The sequence below is a fragment of the Pholcus phalangioides genome, unplaced genomic scaffold (assembly GCF_987345545.1).
Source record: "Pholcus phalangioides strain wild (caught in Gottingen) unplaced genomic scaffold, Ppha-v1.0 ptg000031l_1, whole genome shotgun sequence".
Lineage (NCBI taxonomy): Eukaryota > Metazoa > Arthropoda > Arachnida > Araneae > Pholcidae > Pholcus > Pholcus phalangioides.
In genome coordinates this window covers 10,177,419-10,204,912 of record NW_028301621.1, presented here as the reverse complement: position 1 = coordinate 10,204,912, position 27,494 = coordinate 10,177,419, and the positions used below count along the sequence as shown (strand labels likewise).

Below are 27,494 nucleotides of genomic sequence, written 5' to 3'. Positions count from 1 at the left end.
GTTTCAACAAAATATATCCACTAGAACGGGCACTATATAGGTTTGAGTAGTGTCATTAAACTGGCATTATTTTGTTGAAACTTGGTAGATAGTAGATGCATTATATGAACCATGGGGGGAAAAAAACAACTACCACCTTTTCACCTGGTGGCTAAAACCTGAACTATCTTTTATACATTGCAGTTTTATTTTTTCTCCCATGGTCCCCCCATACAACCTACATACTTAGTTTCAATGACATACATCCTCCAGCACACGCGCTACATTGGTCTGAGTAGTGTCAGTTCAATCATAATAGTGCCTGAGTGACATGGTGGTAAGATGCTCGTCTACCATCCTGAAGATTGTTGTCTGGGTCCCGGGTTCGAACCCATGGGAGGATATACATAAGATATTTTCCCTAACGAACTTGAGGCGACCCCCGATAGACAGTGCCTTCACTTCCAACACATCTCACTGATGGCAGTAAATTGCAATATAGCGATATGGCCAGAGTTGGTGTTTGGTGAAGTAGTTCAATCATAATCACCCGCTGCTAATGGTATTTTTTTCTCAGTGGCAACGGTTCTTGCTCAGTTCTAGAAGTAGCTACGCACATCTTCCATGAATGTCTAAGGGTGTGGTTAGACAAAGCACGCTCCACATTTCAAAAGGTACAAAGGTTTTTAACAGCTGGCTGATGCAAAGATGTATTCAGGAAATTGAAAATACAACTGCCCTTGTAGGAAATCGAACCCATGTCCTCTCACTTGCTGGGTGAGCGCCCTGGACTACAAAGGCAACAAATATCTTAATCTTCCCTTAGAGCTTGTGTGCATTGAACGGGAATGGCCAGACCTCATTCAGGTCAAAGCTCATGATAGCCAGCTGCTAAAAACCTTCGTATGGGTAGCAGAGAGTGATGTCATCCTGATTTAAAAAGAGATCGCACAATTCTAGAACAGGTACACACACATCCCCCCCCCCCCCACGTAGTCACCATAGCTCCCACAAGAGTGGGGCTATAGCCTTGGATTATATTTTAAATTAAACAACAAATTACAAGATATGAACATAAATTACACAAAGACAGCGACACAAAATACACACATATATTTATGCACTATGTAGCCCCAAGGAACGGTTAGGTCCATCCTATAATCATATAGGCCTGCTGGAAGCAGCTCATCTTTTTTAGTTTACACGATGTGAATTCACTATTGGGGGGGGGGGGGGGCATTGAAGAAGTGCAACCTGGGGGTCCGCCTAGGATACCCTGCTGCAGGATGTGGGGGACATGTTGCACATTTTATGGTGCGCAATCTTGCTGCTCATTTGTAGTGGGTACTTGAAACTACACACATTCCAATGGGGGGGGGGGGGGGGCAGGTGCAGATTCAGGACGATGTGACGGAGGAGGTGAATTGTATAAGTCATTTTTATCATCCCATATTTTATGGGGCATACAAAGTTTCCCCATATCATTTGGCTTTTGGAGGGGCAGTCGTTGCCATCGTCACCCTCGGAATCCGCACCTGAGCGGAGGCAGAAATCTTCAGCTGCGAATGAAACCGTGTTGGCATCAGCTGCGAATGAAGCAGAGATATTTTGAGCTGCAAATGAAAGCATCTTCAGTTGCAAATGAAGTCACTGACCTAGTCTTTTGCTCTCTAGGTCACTCACTCACTGGTTCTTAGTTTTCTTGGTCACTTTTTTCTGAAATTAATTCCGAACATTTTTACTTATTTTGAAATTATTCCTTTCAGTAATTCTGAAACTATTTCTGTCACTAAAATTCCGAAATAATTTTTTCACACCTAAAAGTGTCACGGGCACTTAAGGGAATGTGGAAAATGTTCCAAGAGCCACTTAAGCGACCTATAAAAAAAATGCAGTGGGCTGCTCAAGTGAACTGTAACAGTGTCACTGGAGTGATCTGGAAATGCACCAGCCAGCCACTTGAGTAGTCAACAAATCCTCACGTCACTTTATACGAATAGTCAAAGTGATTTGCTGTTATGTCCTCCCCTTCCTCTAAACAATGCAACAGAAAACTTTGAAATGCTATCTAAAAACTGTCATTTGTAATCTGATATTCATTACTTGAAATGATAAACAGAAAAAACCACCTCATTTCTTGAACTCTTATTGCTTTTAGTACAGTTATAAATCATTACTGAACTTCGCAAAGACCTGAATTAAAGTCCCTGATAGCATTGTATTTGTTTGTCACTGTTTTTAAATGCAGACATTTGTTCAAAATTGAAACTATCGATTCAAGAACGGAAATTAAATTTATTTACACATCATATTTAAGTCCAATTTTACATATTTCATATTATTCAAAACGAAAACATCAGCAATCAATCACGACTGATGAAACAAAACAAACAAACAACTTAATTACAAAGCTGATCACCACCATCTCCTCAGGAGAGGATTTTTAATCCATACTGCACACTATTTGCAAGATACTCTCTTGTAATTGAGTTTTCATAGGTCTATGTCATGTTTCTTATTCACTTGCGTCCACATTTATCCTTAATTATATCCTTAGTTTATTTAAAGGAAGTGACAATCATCAACTGCAAATCTTTTACCTATGAGATGTAAACATCTTTACAGGGTTTCAGAGCACAGTTTTTCTTCAATGAAAAGAAAATAGAGAGAAAATAAATTAACATATTTAAATTCATAAATAACACAGACAAAAAACAGAAAAATACAACTTCCATAACTTAATCAATTGCCAGCTTATATAAAATTATACACCACAACTTCAACTTTGCCCCAGCGCAGTGGCAGCACTGGCGATTGCAAAAAAAGAAAACAAAACCACGAGGAAAACCTGTGTGGGTGGAAATCTCACAGGGGTTAGAAGATCGGTGTTGTGCAAGTGACAGATTGTCTGATATTACGTAACACATATTACACCTTACAGTGTGATGTAAAATACAGTCGAAACAGTGCAGTCTTAACACGTGGGCTCTTCCCCCCCCCCCCCCCCATTGATTTTTTTTTATGATTTGAGGTACTTTTGGACATTGTTTTTCGTACTTATTTCCTTTTTTTTTTCTTGTTCTAGATACAATACAAAGTCTAATACAGCCATCATGTTAAAACGCCTCCTTACTAGGATAACATGATGCTCATATTCCTATCCTTTTTTAATCCTGACCCCTTTTACTTTTTAAGTATGTCTTTTTCATCGTAGCTCAGTTGAATTTGTAATATTTATTTCGTAAATCGCGTACAAAGATAATATGCGTATAACTTATAACTGTGAAAAAAATACTTCATCTAATACTTTTGTTGTGCTCAACGATTGAATAAATTTTGAACTATTACAGGCTGAATTCAGACTATTTTCCTTTCTCTTTCCTCCCCCCCCCCCCATAATTTCATCATTAGCTAACCATATTTCCCTCGAGAAAAATACCAGATATTGCTAATTACTATCAAAAATGATGCCAAAAGTGAACTCGGTTGCCAACCATTGATAAAATCACTGAAAATCTCCAATGGCAGGAAAAGTAGCACTACTGTGTTAAGAGATCTGTAAATGCCACTTAGTTCACTTTTATAAAATTAGGTTTCGGGAGGAGGGGGGGGGGGACAGGCCATGTCAGATAATCCCCAGGGCCACATTTGGTCCGTGGGCCAAGGGTTTACCATATACAGTCAAACCTCGTTAGTGCGTCACCTGGTTAACATGTCATTCCGCTTACTGGGTCACTTTTTGGAAGTCCCAATTGTCCTCCGGCAGGAATTTGCACAGCTATGGCTTACTCCGTTTAACGAGTCACTTCGCCTACTAAGTCATATTTTTGCTCTCGCAAGAGTGACTCATTAACGAGGTTTGACTGTATAGCTTAGAGGGTGGGTCGAAATGAATTTCTTAAAAAAAAGAAATTGACTTCTTCAAATAGCATTGAAATTAACAGAAATTGATTATAATCTATAGATATAAAATTAATTTTTTGAGTGAGTTCTCTATACAAATCTACAATTTTAGATTGATTGTCGCCAACTTGAACGACAGGCTATACTAAAAACTTCACAAGAGCAGGGCAAATGTCCAAAATGGGCAAAAAACTGTCAGACAACAATGGTTGGTTTCTGGGCCTCAACAATCACTTTCAGATTATTTCGCATTAAAAAATTTCTTTTTGATCGTCAGGGGAGGGGGGGAAGAGGATGAAAACAAGGGTGTCCGTATAAAAAGTTAATTTCTTTTTATTTCAATAACTATGCCCTTGCCTATTTCAATACTAAGCCCTTGCTACATGAATAGCATATCAAGTTATTTGGATACTTTTTCTAATTGAAAGTGTGCCTCTAGGATCCATGGTTGACCATTAAAAAACAATACGCCTTGCAAAAGGACCTTTTCCCCTCCTATGAGCAGGGGGGGGGGAGGGGAATCATCAATAAGCCCGTATAGAAAGAAAGGGGAGGGAAGGAAGGAAAAAGCAACTTCAGTTGATAAGGTAAGGTCACTATAAAGCCTAGCAAATGGTGAAGAGAGCGAGAGAGGAAAGAAAACAGAACTGGTATTTGAATTTATTTCACTGGCATTGGCAGAGGGTGTCTACCGAATACCGAAATTCTGTGACGTTTCTGTGACCTTTTCTCATTCGCAAGGCTCCCATTCAAAAAATTAGAAAAAATATGATGGGGGAGGGGTCCCCTTAGACAGCATAATCATGGAATAATAAAAAAAAAATCCCTAGAATTTTTTTTTTTTGAAAAATTTTAAAATTAATTTTTTTTCCATATCACACTATTTCAGTATCCTGTAAGATTGACTCAAGCCAAAACAAAATGACAAAAATGACTTGGTTACAAAAACAATTTGTGGCCAAAATAGGGTATTAGCAACCACTGATAATTCTTTTCTGCTCTCCTCACAATATATATATATTACATTCTTTTTTGGGAGTCTTCCACATTCCAGTCTGTCAACTTTCTTCGACAATACACATGGAAAATTATGAAGATATGTAAGTTTTTTAAAGAATGACACTCTTCAGATACTACTTCCAAAAGCAAAATATGTAAATTACAAGGTCCGATATAAATAACTCAAGGTGGACCAAATGCATTGTCCATCTCTTTATCTCCAGGTATTATCAAAGTCAAACCTATAATGCATCTATGTACCCAACTGCTTTGTTATGCAAACTGCTGTTTCACCTATACACAAAATGTGCACCATAATTTTAAACGATGAATGTTAGTTACTGTCCAAGACCATGAAGTATTAAATACAAAATTATTTTTTTTCAACCAGGCAGAAGTTTTTAATGACTACTCGTGTAACCCTCAAACTAAGCAAATGGAAAATTACTAAACTACCAAATGGTCCACTTACACCCTGCCAAAATGCTTTTTCCATGGAGTTTCGATCAAAATTTTCTCTACTATGAATTCAGGAAAACTAATTTATGGCATGAGTGGTACAATAAATAAAATTTTTGTCTTTTAAATTAACACTGCACTAAACTAACACTGCCACAAATTTTGAGCAATTCAGAATAATCAATAATTGTCAATTTTGCGATCTATTTAAATGTAAGTAATCAATATATAATAATTTCCTTACACTTGGGGGGGGGGGACGGTGGTGCAGAAGCATCAGCAAAATTTAACCATATTTTTCAACCTCTTTTTCACCGCCTCATCTCGCAAATTTTCGCCAGTAAGCAAAGTGACACCTACCCGCTTGTTCTAAGTGAAAATAGAAAAATGTGATCACAAATTAACAAAATTAGACTTTAGATATTTAAACATACAAAAAATTATTTGCCGCATCCTAAAATGATGATACTATAACTTACATCCATACAAATATTAGCTATATGTTACCATTGATTATAATCAATATCAATCAATGATCAATAAGAGCTGAGGTCAGGCTCCTATTGGTCAATATCATAAATTGTTAATGAATAATTTAAATTTATTTACTAGACAAAATGATAGCATGATAGAACAGTCTAGGATGATGAATATTATCAACAATGTCAGTTGTTGATAAATGCGAATAAAGTCAACATTACAAGATTGATTATTTTTTCCACTCATTTCCTCTTTTACTGCTGGGCTTTCTCCTTCCAAGAGTTTTGACAACTATTTTTTTTTTCTGCCCTTTTTCTCTCTTCTCCCCCACTCTTCTATACGATTCAGACTTGTTTTCCAGGTTTCTGTCTCTGACAATATCTTTCATTTTCTTCCTCACCCTTCAGAAATCCAAACATACCCATACTCTCTATCTTGGCCGTATTGGGCTTCAAAGAGCTAATGAAAAACTACAACTTAATGCACAATTTAGCAATGGCATTATTATATATTTACAGTGAAATTCGTTTAAAAATACCATTCAGCCTTTCATAAAAAAGGGGCAGTCTGCAGGGGTGACTGCCAAATACAGGTTGTATGACAGGAAAAAACTAATTTCAGGGAGGAGGAGGGTGTCAAAATAATACTTTTAATGTCCAAAAATCTTATGTTAAATTTATTTACAATGCCCAGAAAACAGATCCATATACAGTTAAACCTTGATACAAGTACTAGATATAATGATAAATCCCTCTACAGCAGTATTTTTTCAAATCTTGTTTGGAATTGCCTTTAGTCTGTATTATTAAACTTCTCTAGATACAATATCATCTTTAACTATAATAAACTCTTCTATAATGTTTTTAAGAGGATTATGAACCTGCTACAACATTGTTACTTTTTTTTGCTTGAAATCATCTTTCAGTATATTTTTCAACTCGTCTCATATATTCCAGTTTTTCAGAGGATGTCTAATAATATCAGTATTGGGCACCACCTAATCACCAAAGTGTTCTGTAACAAATAGTTATTTAGGACATTATTTTTTTTTACCTGTGCCATGTTGTAGCATGCCAGGATGGAAATGACTGATGTTGCATGTTGGAACGGCGCTGACAGTAAAATGTAAAGAAAATGAAATGATGGTGCTGTAGTCAAGCCTATGAAGCTAGGTGTAGCCGGGAATTTCCCTCTTTCTGAATTTAACCAGTCAAGACGTATTGGTTCTCTTATTTTTTTATATTTAATTAAATAAAGCTCGCCTGTGAGACATGTCTACCACAGGATCTCTTGACAGCCAGATGATGTAGGTTAGAGGGTCGGTCAACCAAGTTACCTCATCAAAAGTTATTTAAAGAAAATGACTTCAAGGTCAGTGTGACTGATGTTTTCTTTTATCCCACGGACTGAACTTTAATTATTTTGTTGTTGTTTGTGCGTTAATTTCTACTATAGAACGACCAAGGAATTCTGTGCAGAATGTGTCACTAGAAAATTGTTACAGTTCGGCATTGTTACTTTTTGTGTGATACGCCAAAGGGTATTGTGATAAGCCCCTTTACAGAAGCAATACATCCACCTGAATTTATTTTATCAGCTAATCAATTAAAATACTTTGTGGAAACTAAATGCTCAAAAGCACATATTTGTGTGGTACTTACAATGCTGATTTAAAAAAGTTGCCAACAGCAGCTTAAATTTGGTGGCATGCGGTGATAAAGTTTCCTCTCAATATAACTACTACTGAACCATACATGCACCTTGTTCATATTCCTCGTAGGAACTTCTAACAAATTGGTGCATGTTGGAATGTGTGTGTGTATGTGTAGTGGACCTGAAGTGAAGTCTGTTTCTGTGTAATACTTGTGTGTAGTGCTTCCATCTGCCATAAATTTTTCTAATGATTGAATAATTGTATTGATGTAGGTCTATTGCTTTCTGTGGCGAGACTTCTTAACTGGGAGATCGAAGCTTCAGCTAAAAAGTGCCTATTCAGTAAAGACCATCCTTTGCCTATTCAGTAAAGATCATATAGGTTATTTGTCTGGTATACCGTCACTCCGGGAGCAAATTGTTAGCTAGTAGCAACCATATAGCATTAGCCTTTTTTTTTGTTAGCCCATATTTACTAATATTTCCAACCTAATAGCGTCATCACACATGAACAGAAAATCCCATTGATCCAAAAAGATATTTATGCTGATGTATAAAGAGATTATAAGGTTATACAAAGAGAACTACCAGCTCTGCGACTAAGTTATCTGTCTTTCGTGGCTAAGTTATTTTCAAAGAATTTACTTTTTGTTGAGGATTTAGTTTTTTGAGGATTTTCACATGTAGAAATTCTTTTCTATCTCCTTAGGACTTAATAAGCCAGTTTATAAGCTGCAAGATGGCATAGCTAGAAACCAGCATAAGCTCACTTTCTGGTCCAGTCTATGTCTGCCACAGCTGTGGGCAAAATGTTATTGACTAATAGAAGACAGAACAGCCAAGCATTCTGTATAGCTCTTGCTTTCATTAGACACTAGCCATGAAAGCCTATTACAAAACATTTTCATTTTCTGTATTTATGAAGCATATCACAATTCTGTGTGCTATTAAGGGTTGCCATTGCTATAATTCTTGAGGAACTATGGGTAGAATGAAAGATAGTTAAATTTGTCAACTTTGCATGAACCCTGGTTACAGAAATTTTGCTCAAGGGGTCATTAAATATTACATCAGCATCAATGGGGGGGGGGGGGGTTGAATGATGCTTACATCATCAACCACCCTTTATAAGAATATGAAAGTCTTAATGGCATCTTACTCAGTATGCAAAAAACGAGAAAAACTTTTCCCTATTTTGTGGGTGCCCAAACTAACATATTTTCTCTATTGATATATCCTCTATAGAGCCACTTTAGTGATCTCAAAATGTTTCGCAGATCCTTCAAGTGCTATGAAACTGTGCTGTGCACCACTCAAGTGATCTGTGAATGTTCCACAGGTAACCCAAGCGATGTAGAACTGCACCAAGGATAGTTTAAGTGCTCTAAAACTGTCACACGTCACTCAAGTGCCATGGACTATTTATGTGTTCTGGAACTGTATCACAGGTGACCTAAGTGATCTGTGAATGTGCCATGGGCCTACATGAGTGATCTGAAAATGTGCCACAGGCCACTTAAATGCTCTGGAATTGTGCCACAGGTCACATAAGTGATCTGTAAATATGCAGCTTAGTTCATTTTCTAAAAATTAGGTTTGAGGTAGCAGGTCACATCAGATAATCCAAAGGGCCATGGGTTTGGCATATATGGGTTAGACGAAGGGTTGCAATCAGCTTCTTAAAAATAAATTTTAAGTTCTTAACCTTCAAATGGCATTGAAATTAACAGAAACCGAGTATAACAATATATAAAGCTATTTTCCTCCACAAATTATTTTTTAAATATTTCTTACCCCAAAAAAAAAAATTTTGATCTGGGCATGGGAGGGGAGCTCCCCATGCCCCCTTCTGGTGTACGTCTGATTCCAGTATGTGTTATGAGGGTAGGGGGCAGTGTCGATGAAATTTTGCTAACAAGGGGGCAAGGGAAGTCAGTTTTTCTGACGAGGGGGGGGGGGAGGAGCTAAAAATGTGCTGATGCAATACTTGAATGGCCCTAATTTCTGTTCCCATAACACACATAATTCTGTGAAATTCACTTTAAGCAGAACCAGCAAACCATTTCCCCCCACACCAATATTGTAGACATCTTGGATTAAACAACAAATTATTAAGTCAATTAATCCTAAACCATTAGAGCATAAAAGCAAAAACATAATTTTCATCTTGAAACTTACCGGAAGAAGAGGTTTGTTCATTCTCTTCATGAAGTTTTTCACACGACGCTGTGTGTCTTCTATAGAGCATCTCATCGCTGAATAAGGAAGATGTTCTGATATCCATAATGGGAGAGCTTTCTTGAAATCTTCAGCACAATAACACTACAAAAAATGATGTGCACTTTAATTACCTAAATCCATATAGAAATAATAATGGACTCAATGATACAATTAACTAACAATTCCTTGTATGTATGGAGCAGGGTTGGGCTTTTGATGACAAAAACTGGTTTGAACTATCAAAACCTAAATGAATGCATTTTCATAATGTTTTGAGCACAATAGGTATATAACATGATGAAAAACTTACTTTTTTGCATATTACGATGTTTTATTTTTAAGCATTAATTCATTATAATTAAAACAAAATATTAATTATAATTTGCAATTTTGTGTTTTTCAAATTTTCAATTTTTTTTTGAAAAGAAATTCAATTCATTTTTTTCAGTCAAGATGTGTAGGTGATGCAGGATATATTATTTACATAATTTTTTTACAGAATTTTATTGTTAAATTTTATGTTATAAATCAACACTTTTTCCAAAGGCACTTTCTCCTGGAAGCCATCTTAAAAACCTTCTGAAAAAAGTTCATATTCACTCAAGTTTTATGAATTAGAAAATCTCTGGGCACCATAATATCATTAATTACCTTGTCTACAAACAGCATGGCTCCATAGTCAGAATTCGCACTTATACAAATGCTTGCACAAGAAGTAACCCATCTGATAAGATGATTTCGAATATATTCTTTCAGTGTGGAATCCATTCTTTCCTCTCTTGAATAAAATTCTTCCTGAAATTCATTTCAAAGGAAACATTTGTTCTTTTTATTACTTTTAATCAAATTAAAAGGCAATAACCTATACACCAATACTAAACCCTTTAAGTGACATAGCTGAAATTACTAAAGCCCTTTCGAAAAATGTCATTTTTTAATGAAGTTGACATTCTTCTGATTTTCAGCAGGTGTAAACTAAGGGGTATGGAAAAGTGTTCCATTGAGAAATCAACTTCACGAAATCTCTGGGCTTTCCAATGCTAAAATAAAAGGGGCTTTTTTAAGGAGAGGAGATATCTCTAGTCAATGCCACTTAAATGGTCAATATAATGTTTAAGAGCACAAACAATACATAAATGTGTATAAGACAATAACACTTACTTTCAATAGTCTGTGTTGAATATTTTCCCCTGGAAATCCAAATACAACTGTGCAGGCACAATAATGATGACCTGTAGGAAACATGAAAGGTGGGAACTTTTACTATGTAAATATAACATACCAAATGTAATCAGAAAGGAAAGACACAATGGGTAACATTTATTTGAAATTTTTTTTTTCCAGTGAAATGTTCATTATAAAAATTACAGTTGCTACTCAATTTTAAAAACATAATCTTTCCTATGAACTGGTCCTCTGTCACGAACAACGTGCCATAGAGCTAATGTTAAAATCAACTACATTTTACAAACTCTCAATTCTATCAAAACTTTGTTTTCCTTCAGCTTTTTGTTTTTTAAATTTATTTATCAAAAAGAACTCTAGGCCACATGATACGTTACCTTAGTGCAGAGCAGTTTTATGAGCATCGTGGGCACCCGGGCCAAGTGGTTTTTCTGAGGCTCGACGTGGCAAATTTACATACTTTCGAAAATTTCAGCCAAATCTCATTTTTCTGTTAAGGCCCTGAGCCCCATGCATTAAAATGGGTCTGTCTTAAATGTAAACCGCACCTTTTTATGCCAATTGACTGATTTGTTATTTATTCTTCGGAAATGCTGTCTTTCATTACATCATTTAATACTCGATAGGATAATGCAGCGGTTCTCAACCGGTGCTCCGCGGAGCCCTTGGGGCTCCTCGTGCACTCTCCAGGGGCTCCGCAGCCGCTCGAGGAAAATATAAAAAAATAGTAAAATTTAAAAAATTAATTATAAATATTTTTAAATAGTAAACATATATATCAGTAACTTTGATGAATAATTAAAAAATTGGTCTACGGGGCTCCGCCATAGAATTTTTTTACTTAAAAGGGCTCCACGAGTCAAAGAAGGTTGAGAACCGCTGGGATAATGGAATTCACGGAAATCCTTGAACAAAAGAAGTTTATGAAAAAAAACAGAATTCCGTATTTTTTCACGATTATCCGTATTTTATAACAAATCTACAGTAAATATGGAAATTCTGTATTAGTTGGCAAGTATGTGAGTAACAAAAGAACTCAAACCATACCCAAATCTTTTAACTCAGATGCTTTTCCTCCTAAATATGAAAACAACACCGTCCCATCTCTTTCTTCTCACTTCTGTCAATTCAAAAAAAAAAACAAAAAAAAAAACAATATAAAATATATATATTTCAGAACATACTAAAGAACAAAATAAGATTTTTTTACAACTATCATCACACTGTGCACACAAAAAAAAATTATGATGAGGATTGCATGAAAAATTTTAAAAAGAAAAATCACTATTACTTTTTTATAAAGCTGAATAATTTCACAGCTTAAATCTGAATCATACGCTTCAAAGTAGAGAGATTTCGTTTCAGCGAGCCTATCGAGTACACCCTGCAATTGAAATTCACAGTGAATTTTTCTAACGTAATAGTCTTGAACATGACATTAATATATTACAATAAATAATTTTTTATCAGTAATTTTATATCTATGTATATAAAATTGATTTTGTCTGTGTGTTCTCTATACAAATCTATAAGTTTAGATCGATTCGTCGCCAAATTTGGCATATATACCAAATGGGACCAGACTTGAACAATAGGCTACTTTAAAAGTTCGTCAGAAGCAAGGTAAATGCCCGAAATGGGCAAAAAACTGTTAGGCAACAATGGTTTTTGGGCTTCAACAATCACTTTTGGAGCATTTATTTTGGTTATCTGGTTCCCTAGCAATGCTACGTTTCAGACATGTGGACCTTTACAATGGTTTGTCACTTCTTATAGTATATTTATAATAGTTTATGTCTTTGTAATGGTTTGGCACTTTTTCAATTCTCCCAGTAATGAGGCTTTTTACATACCGTTTCATCCCAACCTGACACAACGTCAACAAGGTGGCTGTAACTTGTAAAGAAGCAAATTGTTCCCTCAGTTGGAAAACTTAAACCAATTGCTTCTAAAAGCTCTTCGTAACCTTTATGAACAGCTACAAATAAAAACAAAGAATTTTTAGAAAAATGCAGACACAAACAAATGAACAAGAAGTTCCAAAGACGAAATGAAACTTCAAGAAAAAAAATCTTATTAAAATTTGAAAACTGAGAATTAAACTCATCCTTACAATTTAAGTAATTACTCCGAGATAGATTTACCCTTTTATTAAAATTACTTTCAAATACCCGGCTACAACATTTGGAATGTTGCTGGCAACATTGTTATGTTATAATTACTACAGTGACTTGTTCACAATGATCAACAAATACATTTGTCATTGAGAAAAGTATTCTAAACCATAAAAACACGTTCAATAATTACATAGCATGACATAACATGATTAATATAATCTACAATCGAAGACAAATTTTTTTTCTAGTGAAATAGCACACAAGAAATGCTCAAATATAGTACTTGAAACCAGAGCCAAAAATAAGAGAGGGGCAACTGCCGCTCCCCCAAACTTTGTGTAGTGGGGGAAAGTCAAAACATAGACCATGTTCACCAAACAGAATTTTTTTTGCATGATTAAACTGATAACAAAGGTAAATTAAGTTACATGGCAGGAATGTCTCTTCTCTCCAAAAAGGCTTCATTAAAAAAAATTAATTTTTCAATTGAAGAAATTCTCTTAAATTGAATCTAAATCATTGTTTCTTATGAACAATGTAAGCTACCAAAAAACCATTTATTCATTATGGTAGGCCTTCACAATATATACTTGTGATATTTTTTATACTTCTTACCTTGTTGATGTGACTTCATCGTCATTTTGATTCCATTATCTCTGTGGTGTACTACCTGCAAAATAACAATATATGAACTGGTGGCCTTTATTATACTTTGAAGTTGAGCAATTTTTGTTTCCTGTAATCTATATATGTATTTCAGAGTAATAACGTATTTACTCTTATTTAAGACTATATTGATCTTCAAAATCATACCTAAAGTAAACTAGAATTATTAATTCAACATATTTCATTTATTCACAGATAATAGCATAAGATTTTTTAGGTGAGACATGTAAATGCAGGGTGACGTGACATATTGTATGAGGCAGGGGTTATCAAAGTTTTTACAATTCTCTGTGCCCTTGCAGAATCCCGATTTTTCCAAGGCTCCCTATGTATTTCTACCTCCAACAGATGTACTTTTTCTTAAAAAGTCAATTGCAATATAAATCATAAGGGTTTAATTAATAAAAGATATGTATAACATTTTTGCATAGGGTAGGTCACAAAAATGTATTGAACAAATTTTAATAAACATAATATCAGTGAGGGATGAGCCTGCTGATCATTACATAAATACTCACACTAGGGAATCAAACTACCACCCTAATTTCCTTTTCCACATTGATTTTTGCGTGATATTTTGATTTCATCACAGCTGGTGCCAAAAATTCAGCTTCACATAAAAAAGAAGCGAATCAAATAAAAACTCTGTGCTTCAGCACTACCTTTTGTTGATTCAATTCCTTTAGCTTACTGTCAAACTAGTCACAAGATTTATTAGCTGCACTGTGGTATGAATGGTTTCTAAATGACATTTCAACTTACTTGGTACCATGCATTCCGGTGCTAAAATTTTCATACACAAAACATATTGCAGCCTTTCTTCACCGTTTATTTCCATCGAAGTAAAGCCAAAGTCCAAATAAGTGTATACTTACAATTTTTATGCTTCCTCACTCTCTTGACACTAGTTGACAATGTCTTTTTCACCTTCATTCATACACTTATTGCTGTTTAGTAAAAATGATCTATTTTTAACTACTTCCCGTACAAGAAGCTGGCAATAAATCTGAATGATCTGTATCTACATACATAAAATCGATTTTCTGTGTGTGTATGTTCTCTATACAAATCTACAATTTTAGACCGATTCGTCGCCAAATTTTGCATATACATCAAATGAGACCCGACTCGAACGATAGGCTACTTTAAAATTCTGTCAGAGCAGGGCAAATGCCCCAAATGGGCAAAAACTGTTGGGCAACAATGGTTTTTGAGCCTTAACAATCACTTTCCGAACATTTACTTTGGTTACCGTGGTTCCCTAGCAATGGGTTTCAGACGTGTATATGCCTTTAGAATGGCTTGTCACTTCTTTAACACTGCCAGTGTATTTATAATAGTTTATATCTGTATAATGGTTTGCCACTTTTTCAATCCTCCCAGTAATAAGTTTTTAATAGACATCAGAATCATCATCAGCATCACTGAGGGACAAGCAAAGGATGATTCCCCCAATAGAAATCAGTGTCAAAATTCCTGATTTTGCTGTAGAAATGCTGAAATTTAGTGGGGGTTTCCTGCCACATCAATAATTTAAAAAATTGTATTGAATTCTTGATTTTTGACATATTGAGTTCGCTTAGAGATGTACGAAGCCCAGGAGATTAAATATGAAGTAATTAGCCAGACCTACTTTTGAGTTGGATATTCATGCAATAACATTGATTTCAACCATTTATTTACATCTTCTCAAGCTCAAAAAAGGAAATGTGTATGTATTGTCTTTTACTATTCAACTGCATAAATTCATATAGTTTAGGTTGTTTTAAAATTAGTTATGGGCCTATAAAGTATTGAAGAAATTCCACAGCTTCAATTAAGCATTTTTTGAAGCAGAAACAGGCAGTTAGATAACTTGAAGTTCAAGGGGGTAAATCCAAATACCTAGCGCCCCTTGAAAAAAAAAAATGTTCATTTCTACATTTCTTTAAATCTAGATTTGTTTCTTTCATGAGTCGCGCAGGAAGTCGCCATATATTGGTTAATGTGGTTTGTATGACCCTCAAAGAAAGAGGGAGATATCATGTGATCTAAAACGCCCCATTGAAGAAAACCTGGGCAGCGCCGAGTATTATAGCTAGTTAGATATATAGGCGATAAATGTGGTGGGGAGGAACAGTACATAGAGTAGATGATAAGATAAGGAATTACTAGTACAGCGCCTCTTTATTATACAATTGAACGAGTTATGTTAATAGACCCAAAATTACAAAGGAACCACGGCTTGATTATTTTTGCCCTCACCTACAAACTTGTTTTGTTAGTTTTTACTTGTTTTTTTATTTTCATGTACAGTACATAATAGATATAAATAGAAGAATTAGTTCTGAGAAAGACGTGTGTGTGTGTATGTATGTGGGGGATCACTAAACACAGGAGTATAGAAAGATTAAAAAAAAGCTTTTTGAATGGCAAAAGTGCTGCTCACTTGTTCCTTTACAAATCACTGATAGATAAATATTCATACATCTCTACAAAGACTAAATTGGAAAGGGGGGATGCTGTAGAGGAGGAAAAAGCTGAGGAGCGGGGGAAATACACACAACTTTGTTTCATAGGGATGCAATAAGTTTTGCGTTGAAGAAAAAAAGAGGTTGAAGAAATCGTCAGTTTGAATGAATTCATTTCTCTGGCATTTGGACTCAATATTATGTCCCTGATCATAAAGAGGTTAAATCATGGGAGAGAAAACATACTTCACTTGATCACAACAATATTCAGCTGATACAACTTTGCTATCGACCCGTTTGTCTGAATTCTGAGTTGAGCAAGGGACATGAGGCCCAGACTATAAATTACAACATAGTTGCAGGATCAGTAAAAAAGTTTCAAGCCTAAATAATCGCCAATGTAGCTCAAAATATTCTAACACTCGTGCTGCCATCTAAAAAACAATACAGAAAAACTATACATTTAACAGAAATCTAGCATACAAACCAGTGGTTTTTAAGACACCCCCCCCCCACAGGAAAAATGGATCTTTTTTAATTAAATAAATTGATTTCCGAGAAAAGTAATAGAAAATACAAAAGGGATGGACACCCCTGGCTAGGTATTCAATGTTCTCTTGTGGGCAGTAAGCAAGAACCCACCCTGGCAAAAATTTTTCCCTCTACAAGCAAATTAAAAAAAAAGAATAGGGAGAATTTACCATGATCATTGTTGGCAAAATAAGCCACCTTCCCCGAAGGTAAAAGTTTAACGCCGAACGCTTTACAAACCAGCCTAATCTGGCAGGAACGCAGCCAACTTGACAACTCTGAATCACGCATTCATATGTGTACATGAAAAAAATGACATCAGAGTCACAAAACCTAGAATAGCCAACCTATGTATCCAACTGCTTTATTATGCAAACTGTTGTTTAACCTCTGAACAAAATGTAGACCACGAAGTCGTAAATACAAAATTATTTTTCAACCAGCCGAAAGTCTTTAATGACTACTCTACTTGTTGAACCCTCAAACTTAAGCAAAAGAAAAATTAATAAACCAAATGGTCCACATATACTCCCAGACGTGCCACCTTTCGGAATCCAGAAATTCTGAGATTTTCCCGAAGGGGGTACCCCCTGGGCACTCATAGACTCGATCAGGAAATTTTTTTTTAATCAATTAAGAAAAAGTTCCATTCCTCCCCCAAATATGAATAAAAATCGCATCCTATACTTGAGTAAATAAGATATTCATTGCAAAAGGTATTAATTTTAATTTCTGTGAAAATAATTTATAATTTTTCAATCCATTAAAAAAATTAATCGTCTGAAAAAAACGTCAAAAAAGTTTAAAAATATCTTACTTGGTAGAATACGTGACTTGACCACATCCAAACCACTTTTTATGGATATCTGTATTAATGGCATCAAATGAAGTGATTTTGAAAATTCCTTGATCGGTGAAAGAGTCTGTAAGAAAGAAAAATTATTACAATTTCCCATAAAAAATTATGCATCGCTATTATGGCAATATGTTCAATACGTGGGAGTTTTCTGCATTGTCCCTGAGCAGAATATAATTCCATGTCAGTCTTTCCATGCAGAATAGAGAAATCGCATCTACATATACACTGTTCATAAAACATAAGTGTTTCCTTTCGTGGATGCGATAAGTGATTGACAATCTTGGGGTATATGAACTCTTGAAAGCTTTATATAGCTTAAAGTTTTATATTTTCTTTCTCGGGGACAGTCTGTAAGAAAAATGATTTACATTTTCTCACAAAAAATTATGCATCACTATTATAGCAATATGTTCACTATTTGGAGTTCTCTACTTAAAAAAATGTTAACTAACCCTCTCAAATCACCTTGTATTTTTTAATAGATCAAATAGATAATAATTAAGAAAGTAACAATGGTAAGTATTTTCTGGAAACAAAATAAACATACACTGGAAAAAAAGATAGAAGCAGTAAATATCTTCAAAAGATGTTTAGCAATCGGTGACGAATCCACACACACCAAGGATAGCAAATGATCGATGGATTCTGGGTCTTCTGCTTCTTGAATTTTTATCAGAAATTCTAAAAAACAAATCGAGATGAAGGTTAATTGTTTATTATGTTTCCTACATCTTTTATGATTTTCAGACCTTAGTATAATGTGTAGATCAAGACAACCATTATCTTTTCAATTTGTACTATGCAACCTCCGAACTATCTGGCCTACTCTCTTGACACCATGACATCGTCAAATCATCGGAGCTGTCACTAAAATTCACCGTTTGTTGCGAATTTTACAAAATTTACACAAAGGAATACATTTTCATTTTTATATAAGATAATAACTTAACAGGCAAAAAATTATATAATAAAGGATAAGAGAACTATTTACATAAATTTTCATAAAGATATTTATACTCTTAGACTTTCTCTGCTATAAATTTTTAAAACAGAGTACGATACATAATAAACATTAACATTATGTATTAAGTACCTAATATTTATGTATACAGTACTGCCCTGTACCAAGAGGTCACAAAATATGAATAGGAAAGGTTTTTGGTATTGAAATGGTGTTTTTGATAGTATGGCGAGAGAGTAGGAAGTGAGTATTTATAGAATTCTGACCTATCCAGCTTTTCTGCTATCCGACCTGCTCTTCTGCCACATTAGGCCAGATAATTACTAGGGCCTGTGTTAATTACTAGGGGTTTTTTTTTCTTACGTGATATATTGGGTTGCAGTATTTTGGTCGTATTTGACATCCTTAATTTCTATGGCCATTTTTTTTTCCAGCCACATCGTTGCACATTTTGCCTGTTGTGGCCATGGTATTTGTATAAATTATTTTTTTCTTTCAAATCACCAATAAATGTGAAAAAAAAACCCTAATTTTTTATTTCCTGAACTTTTTTCTTTATCTCTTCCATTTACAAACTCAATTTTATGAACTGATTACCAATTTCCATACAAGTTTGTAAAAAGGGAGCATCGACTGTATTGGTTATTAAATGATCTGTTCAGGTCATTATATTGAATGAAAAATACATTCAATGATAGGAAACATTTGGGACTTGCCATGCCGGTCATTATAACAAGCGTGAAATAATAGTCTTTAAATAAGAAAATTAGAAAAGTAACATTTACCATTCGAATAAAAGCCTATAAGTAATCCTATACGACAGATTTTTGAAATAATCTGCAAATCATCATGCGATAAATCGAAGAGCCGATTCACTACCGACATCATACGGATGAGCACAAATCTGGAATAGACAAAGAAGTTTTTTTTAAACATTTCCAAATTTCTCAACTTTTATTACATAATTCAAAATTGTAGCTAGGGAAAAGGTACGCACTCTTCCAGCACAACTTGCTTACCCTGAAAGGGAGTGAAACAGTAATGAACTGCCTGCGTGATAGACCAAGGCTGCTTTCAGATTAGGATTAGTTTTTTGAAACATCAGCTTAGTTTCCTCCAGAAAAAAATTCCAAATGAGTCTTGGAATAAACCACAAATTGGTACATGCTGGAAAGTGCTGTGCATTTCAGTTTAGCATGGCAATGAATACACGTGAGAAATGCTGATATTTGTCTTACGAATTCAGAAGCAACAAATTGATGGATATGTTTATTATACATGAATTTATACACAGGCAACAACATGCCCATTACTGTTACATCAATTATGTCTGATCAATAAAAAAATGGTTTAGGTTTATTATGCACCTCTATAAAACTAACTTGTCTAAAATGGAATATTTTTTCTGCAGATTTAAGGAATATATTGCCGTAAGGCATACATGCTCAACTAACTGGCCTGTGGAGAAATATGAATTAGCCTGCGACCTCAAAACTTAATTTTGTGAAAATTAACATAGTGGCATATTTACAGATCGTTAAAGTGATCAGCGAAAGTGGCAGTTTTTTTTTCTCTTTGTTGTGCTCATGGTACACATTTAGTAGTTTGTTTTTCCTTACTATATAGTGAAACTTCACTACAACAATATTTTTTCAAGTCTTGTTTGGAAATGTCTATACTATGTTAAACTGCTGCCTCTCGATACAACGATAATCCCTCTATAGCGGTTTTTTTTCTTGGTGTGCAAAATATTGCTATATCTGGATCGCACTGTATATATACTGTACTTTTCTCACTCATTTATTTGTAAAAAGAAGCATTTATGAAATGATTCTCCTCAATGAATGAATAGTAACACTGAATTAGGGATTACGCAACAGGGTTTTCTTATGTAACCAATGACCTGATTGTTTGATACAGTCAGACTCGCTTATAAGAGAGAAACACTGATATTACAAATTTCCACATATAATAAAGTTTTTGCATATCCCATGAATTTTGTGTTGCTTATATCTATGCTATTTTGATTGCTTATAAACATAGATTTCCACGAAGTGCGCTTGTAACAAATTTTCAACTGATTCGCAGATATGGAATTTGCATGAATTTCTTAGTAATCTTATCTAAATACTTTTTCCTGTAAATTTATCTTTTTTCAACTGAAAATGCCTCGTTTCTTTACTTGGAAGACATTCTAGCACAGCGTTTTCAGTACTGTAAAATCCTATTTTGCTTCTTTCCTACTTTTCTGTTAAATCTCGTTTTGCTTGCCTTATTAGGAAGAAAGAATTAAAGTTATTTATTTCCAAGAAAATCTAACCTCCAAACCTCTTTTAGTGCATATTTGCGATTCTCAAGCTAGATTCGGACGTTAGTTGCGAGAGGCTCAGTGTGCAAATTAATTTTGAGAATGTCCAAGTGCAAAACGCTACTCATTGCTTCAAAACTTGTAGCCCTGAAGCTGGTTGAAGGACAGAAAAAAAAATGGCAAAAAAAAGTGAAGAATCAAAATATTCTGGATTACTCTAAGTTTGTAACTCTCTCTTCAAATGGTTCGAAAAATAAGACGAAAAATTTTCCTGTGTCAGTGCTCTTACTATAAAAGAAAAGCATGCTCATTTGGCAAAAATGATTTCAACGCAAAACGTTCCAAGTCTGTAAAAATATCCATAGAAAAAGAAGCAATTATTGAGTTTTGTTGATGTATTCATTTATAAGTGAGATTTAAAATTTTCAATCTTTATTAAGATATATTATTTGAATTTATTCATGCTAAGAATACTCAGATTACTGAAAAATGAATATCATGCATGTGAAATGTCTTATTTTACTTAAATGCATCATTCTTCAAGTCAGTACAGATATAACAAAGTTCATGTATAACAAAGAGTTTCACTGTTTTTTCTGACTTTGTTATAAGCAGGTCTGACTATTTATTTTCTTATTGTGGATTTAACTGTTTAAATATTTTTCTATGGGATTTTGATTACTTAATATGAAGTTTTTTTAAAATAAAACATTCAGTCTATGTAAAGGTTCATGGTGTAATACAACTTGATAATCACACTTCCCTCCAAGTTTTATGTTGCTCTTTTGAGAGAAAAATTTTCAATTTGAGCATGGAAAAAAAATTAAACAAGGAAAAAAAATTGTCCAATACAATGTTTATGGTTAAAAAACTACAGCAAACAGTGACAATAATTACCTAAACGGACATCATCAAATGACATATCCAACAGCCCTGCTCCTCGAAGTGGGGTGGGGGGGGGGGAAATCATGTCATTTCTACGGAAAACCAATATTGTTACCAAGAGGACTCCCTACTGCAGTGGTCCATTACAGTACCCCCTACAGGAATTACCATGTGATCCTAAGAACACTGCTTTAGGGGAAATATTACAGATGTTGAAAGGTCCAGACAAGCAAAGAAATTTTTTTTTGTTCATCCAGTCTAAATAGCTTTTTAGCCCCACCCATATAATGTCTGCCCCAATGTACGGTGGATACATATTGCATAGTTCTTTTCTGTTGCTACTCACCCATCCATCCCTCCCAGGCAAAAAAAAAAGAAAAAGAATAAAACCTGAGAGAAAAGAAAGAAATATTGAATGCCACAGCTTCTCCAAAGCCTAGACTTTAAAGGGGGGGGGGGGGATCGAAAAAAATATCTCTGGAGAATAAAAAAAAATCAGTGACCACTCAAATATTGACTTTTTGGGACTTCCATCACCTTTTTCTCATTCCGCGACTTTTCAGGGACTTCATGACTTTTCCATGATGGTACTGTCCATTACGGTTCAATTATCATTATGTTTGCATTTTGGGTATAAGTGAAACAGTTAGCATAACAAAGCAGTTGAATACATAGGTCTATTCTAGATACTGTCCATTAAAACCCGAGATTATTTTATGTGGTCATTATAACAAAGAGAAATGTACAGGATAGTCATTATATAAAAACATTTATGGCTTACTGCTATAACGGAATAGTGGCTATAATGGGTTTGTTATAACGAGTGTCAACCAGGGTTTAAGCTATGGTCGCATTTTTCGCAAAATGCGAAAGAAAATCGTAGAATGCAAAAGAAGTAGTAGCCATTTTCGCAAAAATGCATACAAGATGTATGAAACGAGTAGACTTCCATCCATCAATCATTACATTTGCATTGTATGATTTTGCTAAAGCTTTTCCCTCCATTTTCGCCTTTTTGCAAAAGGAATTTTTTATCCAGCTTAAACCCTGGTGTCAACTGTATTTGGTATACAAAATAATTTTAATAAGAATAAAAATCTATTAATTGATAAAAAGTAAATAAACCTAAAAAAAATCGAATGAAAATGTCTAAAAAGTAGGTTGAAAATATCTTACTACGAGTAAAAATAATTCTCTTGGTAATGTTATGCCAAGCGATGCCCGAAAGTCTGCCATGAAATTCAATGATGCCGAGAATAATTCCATCAGAGAAAGTATCTGTAAGAAATAAAAATGATTTTGTTACGAAAACTTATACATTGCTATTATGTCAATACAGAATATTGTAATTTGTAAAAATTCCAGAATACTACACGTCCAACATAAGACCCTCTTAACTGTAATCAATGTTATAGTGGTCCCACAAGCAAAAAAGCTCAACCCCCCCCCCCTCTTCCTCGATACGTTTTTTCTTTTGTCGTCACCGTGAGGAGCTCTAATCGTTTTGAAAGTTCCGATATACATATATGAGCTTGATTGTAATAAATGAAACTATGTGTTGTTTAATGACCCCGTTTTAATGAGCACTGACCAAATACAAACTGTATTTGGAAATTTAAACATTTACTAAACCCTAAAATAAAGAAATAATGATAAACATTTTCTCAAAACAAAACAGGCATACTCACGGGAGACACAAATATTACAGTCTGTAACAAATCTTTCAGTCGCTTAAAAACCATAGATGGATCTATGCACAATAATTTGGATGAATGATTAAGACTATCATCATGGTCGGATACTTCAATCGAAAATGCGTATTCTGAAAAATAAGACCAGGGATGAATTTTTTTAAACCTGAGTATACAATGTCTATCATTTTTAACCTCATCCTGTCTACAACATCAATTTTGAATATCTGTAGTAGCGCAATTATCATTAGAAAATTAGGATACTCGTTATTTAGTCACCTCAGTTATTTTTATTTAGCCATGAAGGTCTGTCACCACACATGAAATACAGTAAAACCTGTCTTCAAAAAATAGCACAAGAGCGAGATTTTTTTTCATTGAGCATTGCTGTGTTTCACAAGGAGTAAAGTTTCTGCTTAATAAAGTTTCAACTGACATGATACAAAAAATTATGTAACAATCTCGAAAAAATTTTAAAAAAAATCAATTCAAAATAAAGTAAATAATTTAAAAATAAAGTAAATAATTTAAAAATAAAGTAATTATCAATTACTAAGTAGTAATTATTATATATTTATCACTTGATACATTATGTATCAAAAAAACATACTGCATTTACTTCATCCTCGTACTATATACAGTCCATTACATACATTAACTATTCTCATTATCAAATATTGAGTAAAAATTTAAAAATAGTACTGTAAATTAATTTTTATTTTTTCCAGTGGTCAATAACTGTATGCAGTTCACACCCTTTGCTGCCTGACTTTCAGTAAACAGTTTTGTTTCAGAACTCGTAAGAAAAATGCTCATCTTATGCTATAAAACAAAATTTCTGCAGTTCTTTGAAGGTTTTGAAAACATCTGTATAAAACTTCACCCTACACCATTTCTTCTGAAAATGACATTCATGTTATCTCTTCTTCCTTCTCTTTTTGACTTTCTCTAAAATTTTCAATGAAAGTGTATATTTCTTGTGTCAGGTTCAGTTTTGCAAGTCATCGTCTATGTTTATGTAATCTTCAGCACTGTGATCATGGAAAGTAACTTGCATGCAGTTTTGTAAGTCCTGCACATTATTTGGAAATTCAACCTTTGCACTGCTTTCTCCCACAGGAAAGCCTGCTTTTCTGAAAGATTTTGTAACGATTTCAGGAAGTAACTGCCATATATCGTATGGCTTATTAAAATCACAGCATTAGTACAGGGAAACAGTTTTTGCTAATGTAAGGACGGATGATGCAGAACTCACATTGGCAAGCAGAGATTACATAAAAAATTTTGGTAAAACACTCCATTTTTTTTTTATGGAAACTGTTTTTTTAATTCATTCTAGATACTACCTATATCATAGATATGTTTTATAAAATACCAAGAAAAACTATTAAAAAAACAACCTGACCGAAGGATGAGGTGAAAAACTTCATAATTAGATGAAGATTTAGAATGACGATTAGCAATTGAAGATATTTTTATTCACACCCCTTCAGGGCTTCCGAAACTTTTGTCTTCACCCCTTTTTTTAGGAAAAAGAATTGTTACTACCATCTCCTGCTCTATTCCAATCCATAGGATCCCATATCATATCTGTAGACCCTTTAAGGGGCAATATCAATACATAATTCCAGGTTGCCTTATCACAGGAAGGTTCGTTCTAACAGGTTTATGAATAAATGGGACAGTTTACCCTTGAGTGTTACGGATTCTATGATCGACACATTTTTAAAATACATACAGTGAAACCTCACTACAAAATGATACTAGATATAACAGTAAATTCCTTTACAATGATATTTTTTCAGATCTTGTTTAAAAAAAATGCCTGTAGTCTAATGTTAAACAGTTGCCTTTCGATATAACATTAATACCTCAACAATGGTATTTTTCTTGATCCACAAAGTATCGTTATATTGAGATTTAGTTAGGGGGAGAGGGAACACAGTTTGGGGAACTGATTTATATGAAGACAAGCACAATACCACTGGTGGATATTGTTAGTTTCCGTTTCAGGATATATTTTTTTCATTGTAACTCTGTAAACACTTTCATTTTGGGTTCTTGTACTTATAATTACATTGGTAGGATATACGTGAAATATACAAGGCATTAGTACTATCGCTTGACCATACATGCACTTCGTACACATTCCTCCGAAGAATTGCTTAAGAATTAGCACTCGTACATGCCAGAAAGTATATGCGCATGGCCCTAACCTAAATGTTGTCAGAGTTGCGCTTGTTTCGTGTTCTTGCTTGTACTGCAGTCTTCCATATGTTAAAGTGAAAATCTAAGAGCCATCCAGTGCACAGAATCCAGCCCACTGACCAAGCCTACTCATTCACGAATTTGGTCCTTAGCTCATAAATCATTTATTCATTATTTCATTATTCATTCACAAATATTTACATCATTCAAAAATACAACATGGGACTTGCTAAAGTACTCTGTCAGGCCGCGTTGACAAACAAAAATATAGTCTATAATTTCCAGACAAGATAAATTTTCTTGAGAGGAAAAAAAAATGTAGAATAAAATTATTTACCGCAATGAAATTTTAAACTCTCTTAAACATAGATTCTAGTTTAGTTCATTAACTACACAAATATTCTTCATTTCATTTCTTTAACTGAATTTTAAAGAGTTTCTTCATTGAGTTTGCTTCAGTTTGATCCATTGATCAAATACATGGCAGGAATAGAAAGCAATAGTTTATTTTTGAAAGCTCCGGGAAACAGAACGATTTCGATAGAAATACAGTAAAAAAACAATTAACTGACCATTTATTTTTAAAAAAAAAGGGAAACTGTGTGTGTTGTCGAAAACAGGAAATCGTCAAGTGTCGCCAAAAATGCTGCTAAAGGTGAGCAAAGTTCCCAGCTATTGCATAAATCATTGAAAAATTGATAATCACGAGAAACAAAACAATACTGTAAATGAGGCTTTTCGAATGGACGTCATAATCATCAGAGCCGCAACTACCCAAGTTGTCGCCTGACGTCAGTAAAAACGTTTTTTGGAAGTCATAAAATGTCTCAAACATGACGCGATAAAATGTTCATTATGTCCATTTTGGAAACGTCAAAAACGACCATTTCCAAATAGTTCGACTTTCAGAAGATAAAATGGCACTATTCGAAGAGACGGAAGGGAAAAAATGTATGATGCAGCTTCGATTCGAACCAAGGCCGTTTCTATTCTACCGGTAGAATAGAGACGGCCCTGTTCGAAACTGTCCTAGAGCCCTAGGCAGGCATAGAGGACGTTAATCTATCTGTATCTGTTCGAACCACTGAGCTTTACTTATAGCTCAGTGGTACGTTTCAAAGTTTATCGTAGTAGTACCTGTAGAGTGTTATTTTATGAAGACTTCACAATTATTGATTAGTTATATTACAATTTCCATTAAGTAATCTGAGTAGCCGATGGCAGTTATTTTTTTGTTTTCTTTTATTTTTTGGTCCTTTAAAAATGTAATAATTATAAATATAATTATCTGCGTTATTTGTAATTATAGAAAAGAAAAAGATTTTAAAAAACTCATTTTTTTAGTTCAATGTCAAAGAATCCATTGCATATTTTTCAATTGTTGACAGATTTCACAGATCTTCTGATCTGTGGATGCAGTTATAAAAACATGATATGGATGCAATTATAATTTATATAACGTGTTGATAAATTTATATGAACAATTACTCATTTTATTCAAACCAAATCGCAATTGAAAGTACTTCATTTATCTTGTGACAACCAGTAACGAATAGGCCTAGGGTAATTTTGAAACACCCTCTGAAGGTTCATTAACAAATATTTTGGATAATTTTGATATTTTCATCCGAAACAGAATTTTTCAGTTCGAAAGAAATTCGTGATTTTTATGACGCAAAATCATTTAAGCCATTTAATATCACGTTATTTCATGACCTTCATTGTTCGTGGTCATTAAATGACTTTGAAATGGCGTGATTTTTTTTTTTGATTGACGCCATTCAGAGAAAATGAGCAAATTTTCTCGTCATATTTGACGTCAGGCGACTACTTGGGTCCTTGAATGATTACCTCCATCCAGTGGCGTAGGAAGGCGGGTGCGGCCTATAAAAATTACATTGAAGAAATTCCGCAGCTTTAATCAAGCATTATTTGAAGCA

General features: G+C 34.3%; 1 protein-coding gene across 5 annotated transcripts; it reads right to left on the bottom strand.

Moving 5' to 3' along the window:
• Window positions 1–2,254: 2,254 nt before the first annotated feature.
• Window positions 2,255–26,582, bottom strand: LOC149067388 (general transcription and DNA repair factor IIH helicase subunit XPD-like). Of its 5 annotated transcripts, XM_089252954.1 has the most exons (11): window positions 25,892–26,582; window positions 23,344–23,477; window positions 22,832–22,933; window positions 19,248–19,366; window positions 18,049–18,182; window positions 17,460–17,565; window positions 13,611–13,665; window positions 12,732–12,856; window positions 12,170–12,262; window positions 11,926–11,998; window positions 10,854–10,925 (listed from the first exon to the last, which is right to left on the bottom strand). In XM_089252954.1, the coding sequence occupies exons 6-10, from the start codon at window positions 17,484–17,486 to the stop codon at window positions 11,993–11,995; spliced, it is 306 nt and encodes a 101-aa protein (XP_089109080.1). In that variant the 5' UTR covers window positions 17,487–17,565; window positions 18,049–18,182; window positions 19,248–19,366; window positions 22,832–22,933; window positions 23,344–23,477; window positions 25,892–26,582; the 3' UTR covers window positions 10,854–10,925; window positions 11,926–11,992. The 5 variants fall into 5 exon arrangements, with proteins under 5 accessions (XP_089109079.1, XP_089109082.1, XP_089109080.1 ...); XM_089252955.1 differs by lacking the exon at window positions 18,049–18,182; XM_089252953.1 differs by lacking the exons at window positions 12,170–12,262; window positions 17,460–17,565; window positions 18,049–18,182; ... (2 more) ...; window positions 23,344–23,477; window positions 25,892–26,582 and adding exons at window positions 2,255–2,624; window positions 5,585–5,709; window positions 9,652–9,795; window positions 10,345–10,488 and having other exon boundaries at window positions 10,855–10,925; window positions 13,611–15,645.
• Window positions 26,583–27,494: the final 912 nt, after the last annotated feature.

What these genes read in the sequence shown, in the direction of transcription:
- LOC149067388 (XM_089252952.1), bottom strand. Translation starts at nt 13,806, where the DNA reads ATGATTTTGAAGATCAATATAGTCTTAAATAAGAGTAAATACGTTATT. An exon ending in GATGAAGTCACATCAACAAG is followed by an intron (nt 12,857 to 13,610) that starts GTAAGAAGTATA and finishes TTTTATTTGTAG; the next exon opens with CTGTTCATAAAGGTTACGAA. An exon ending in TGTCAGGTTGGGATGAAACG is followed by an intron (nt 12,263 to 12,731) that starts GTATGTAAAAAG and finishes TTTCAATTGCAG; the next exon opens with GGTGTACTCGATAGGCTCGC.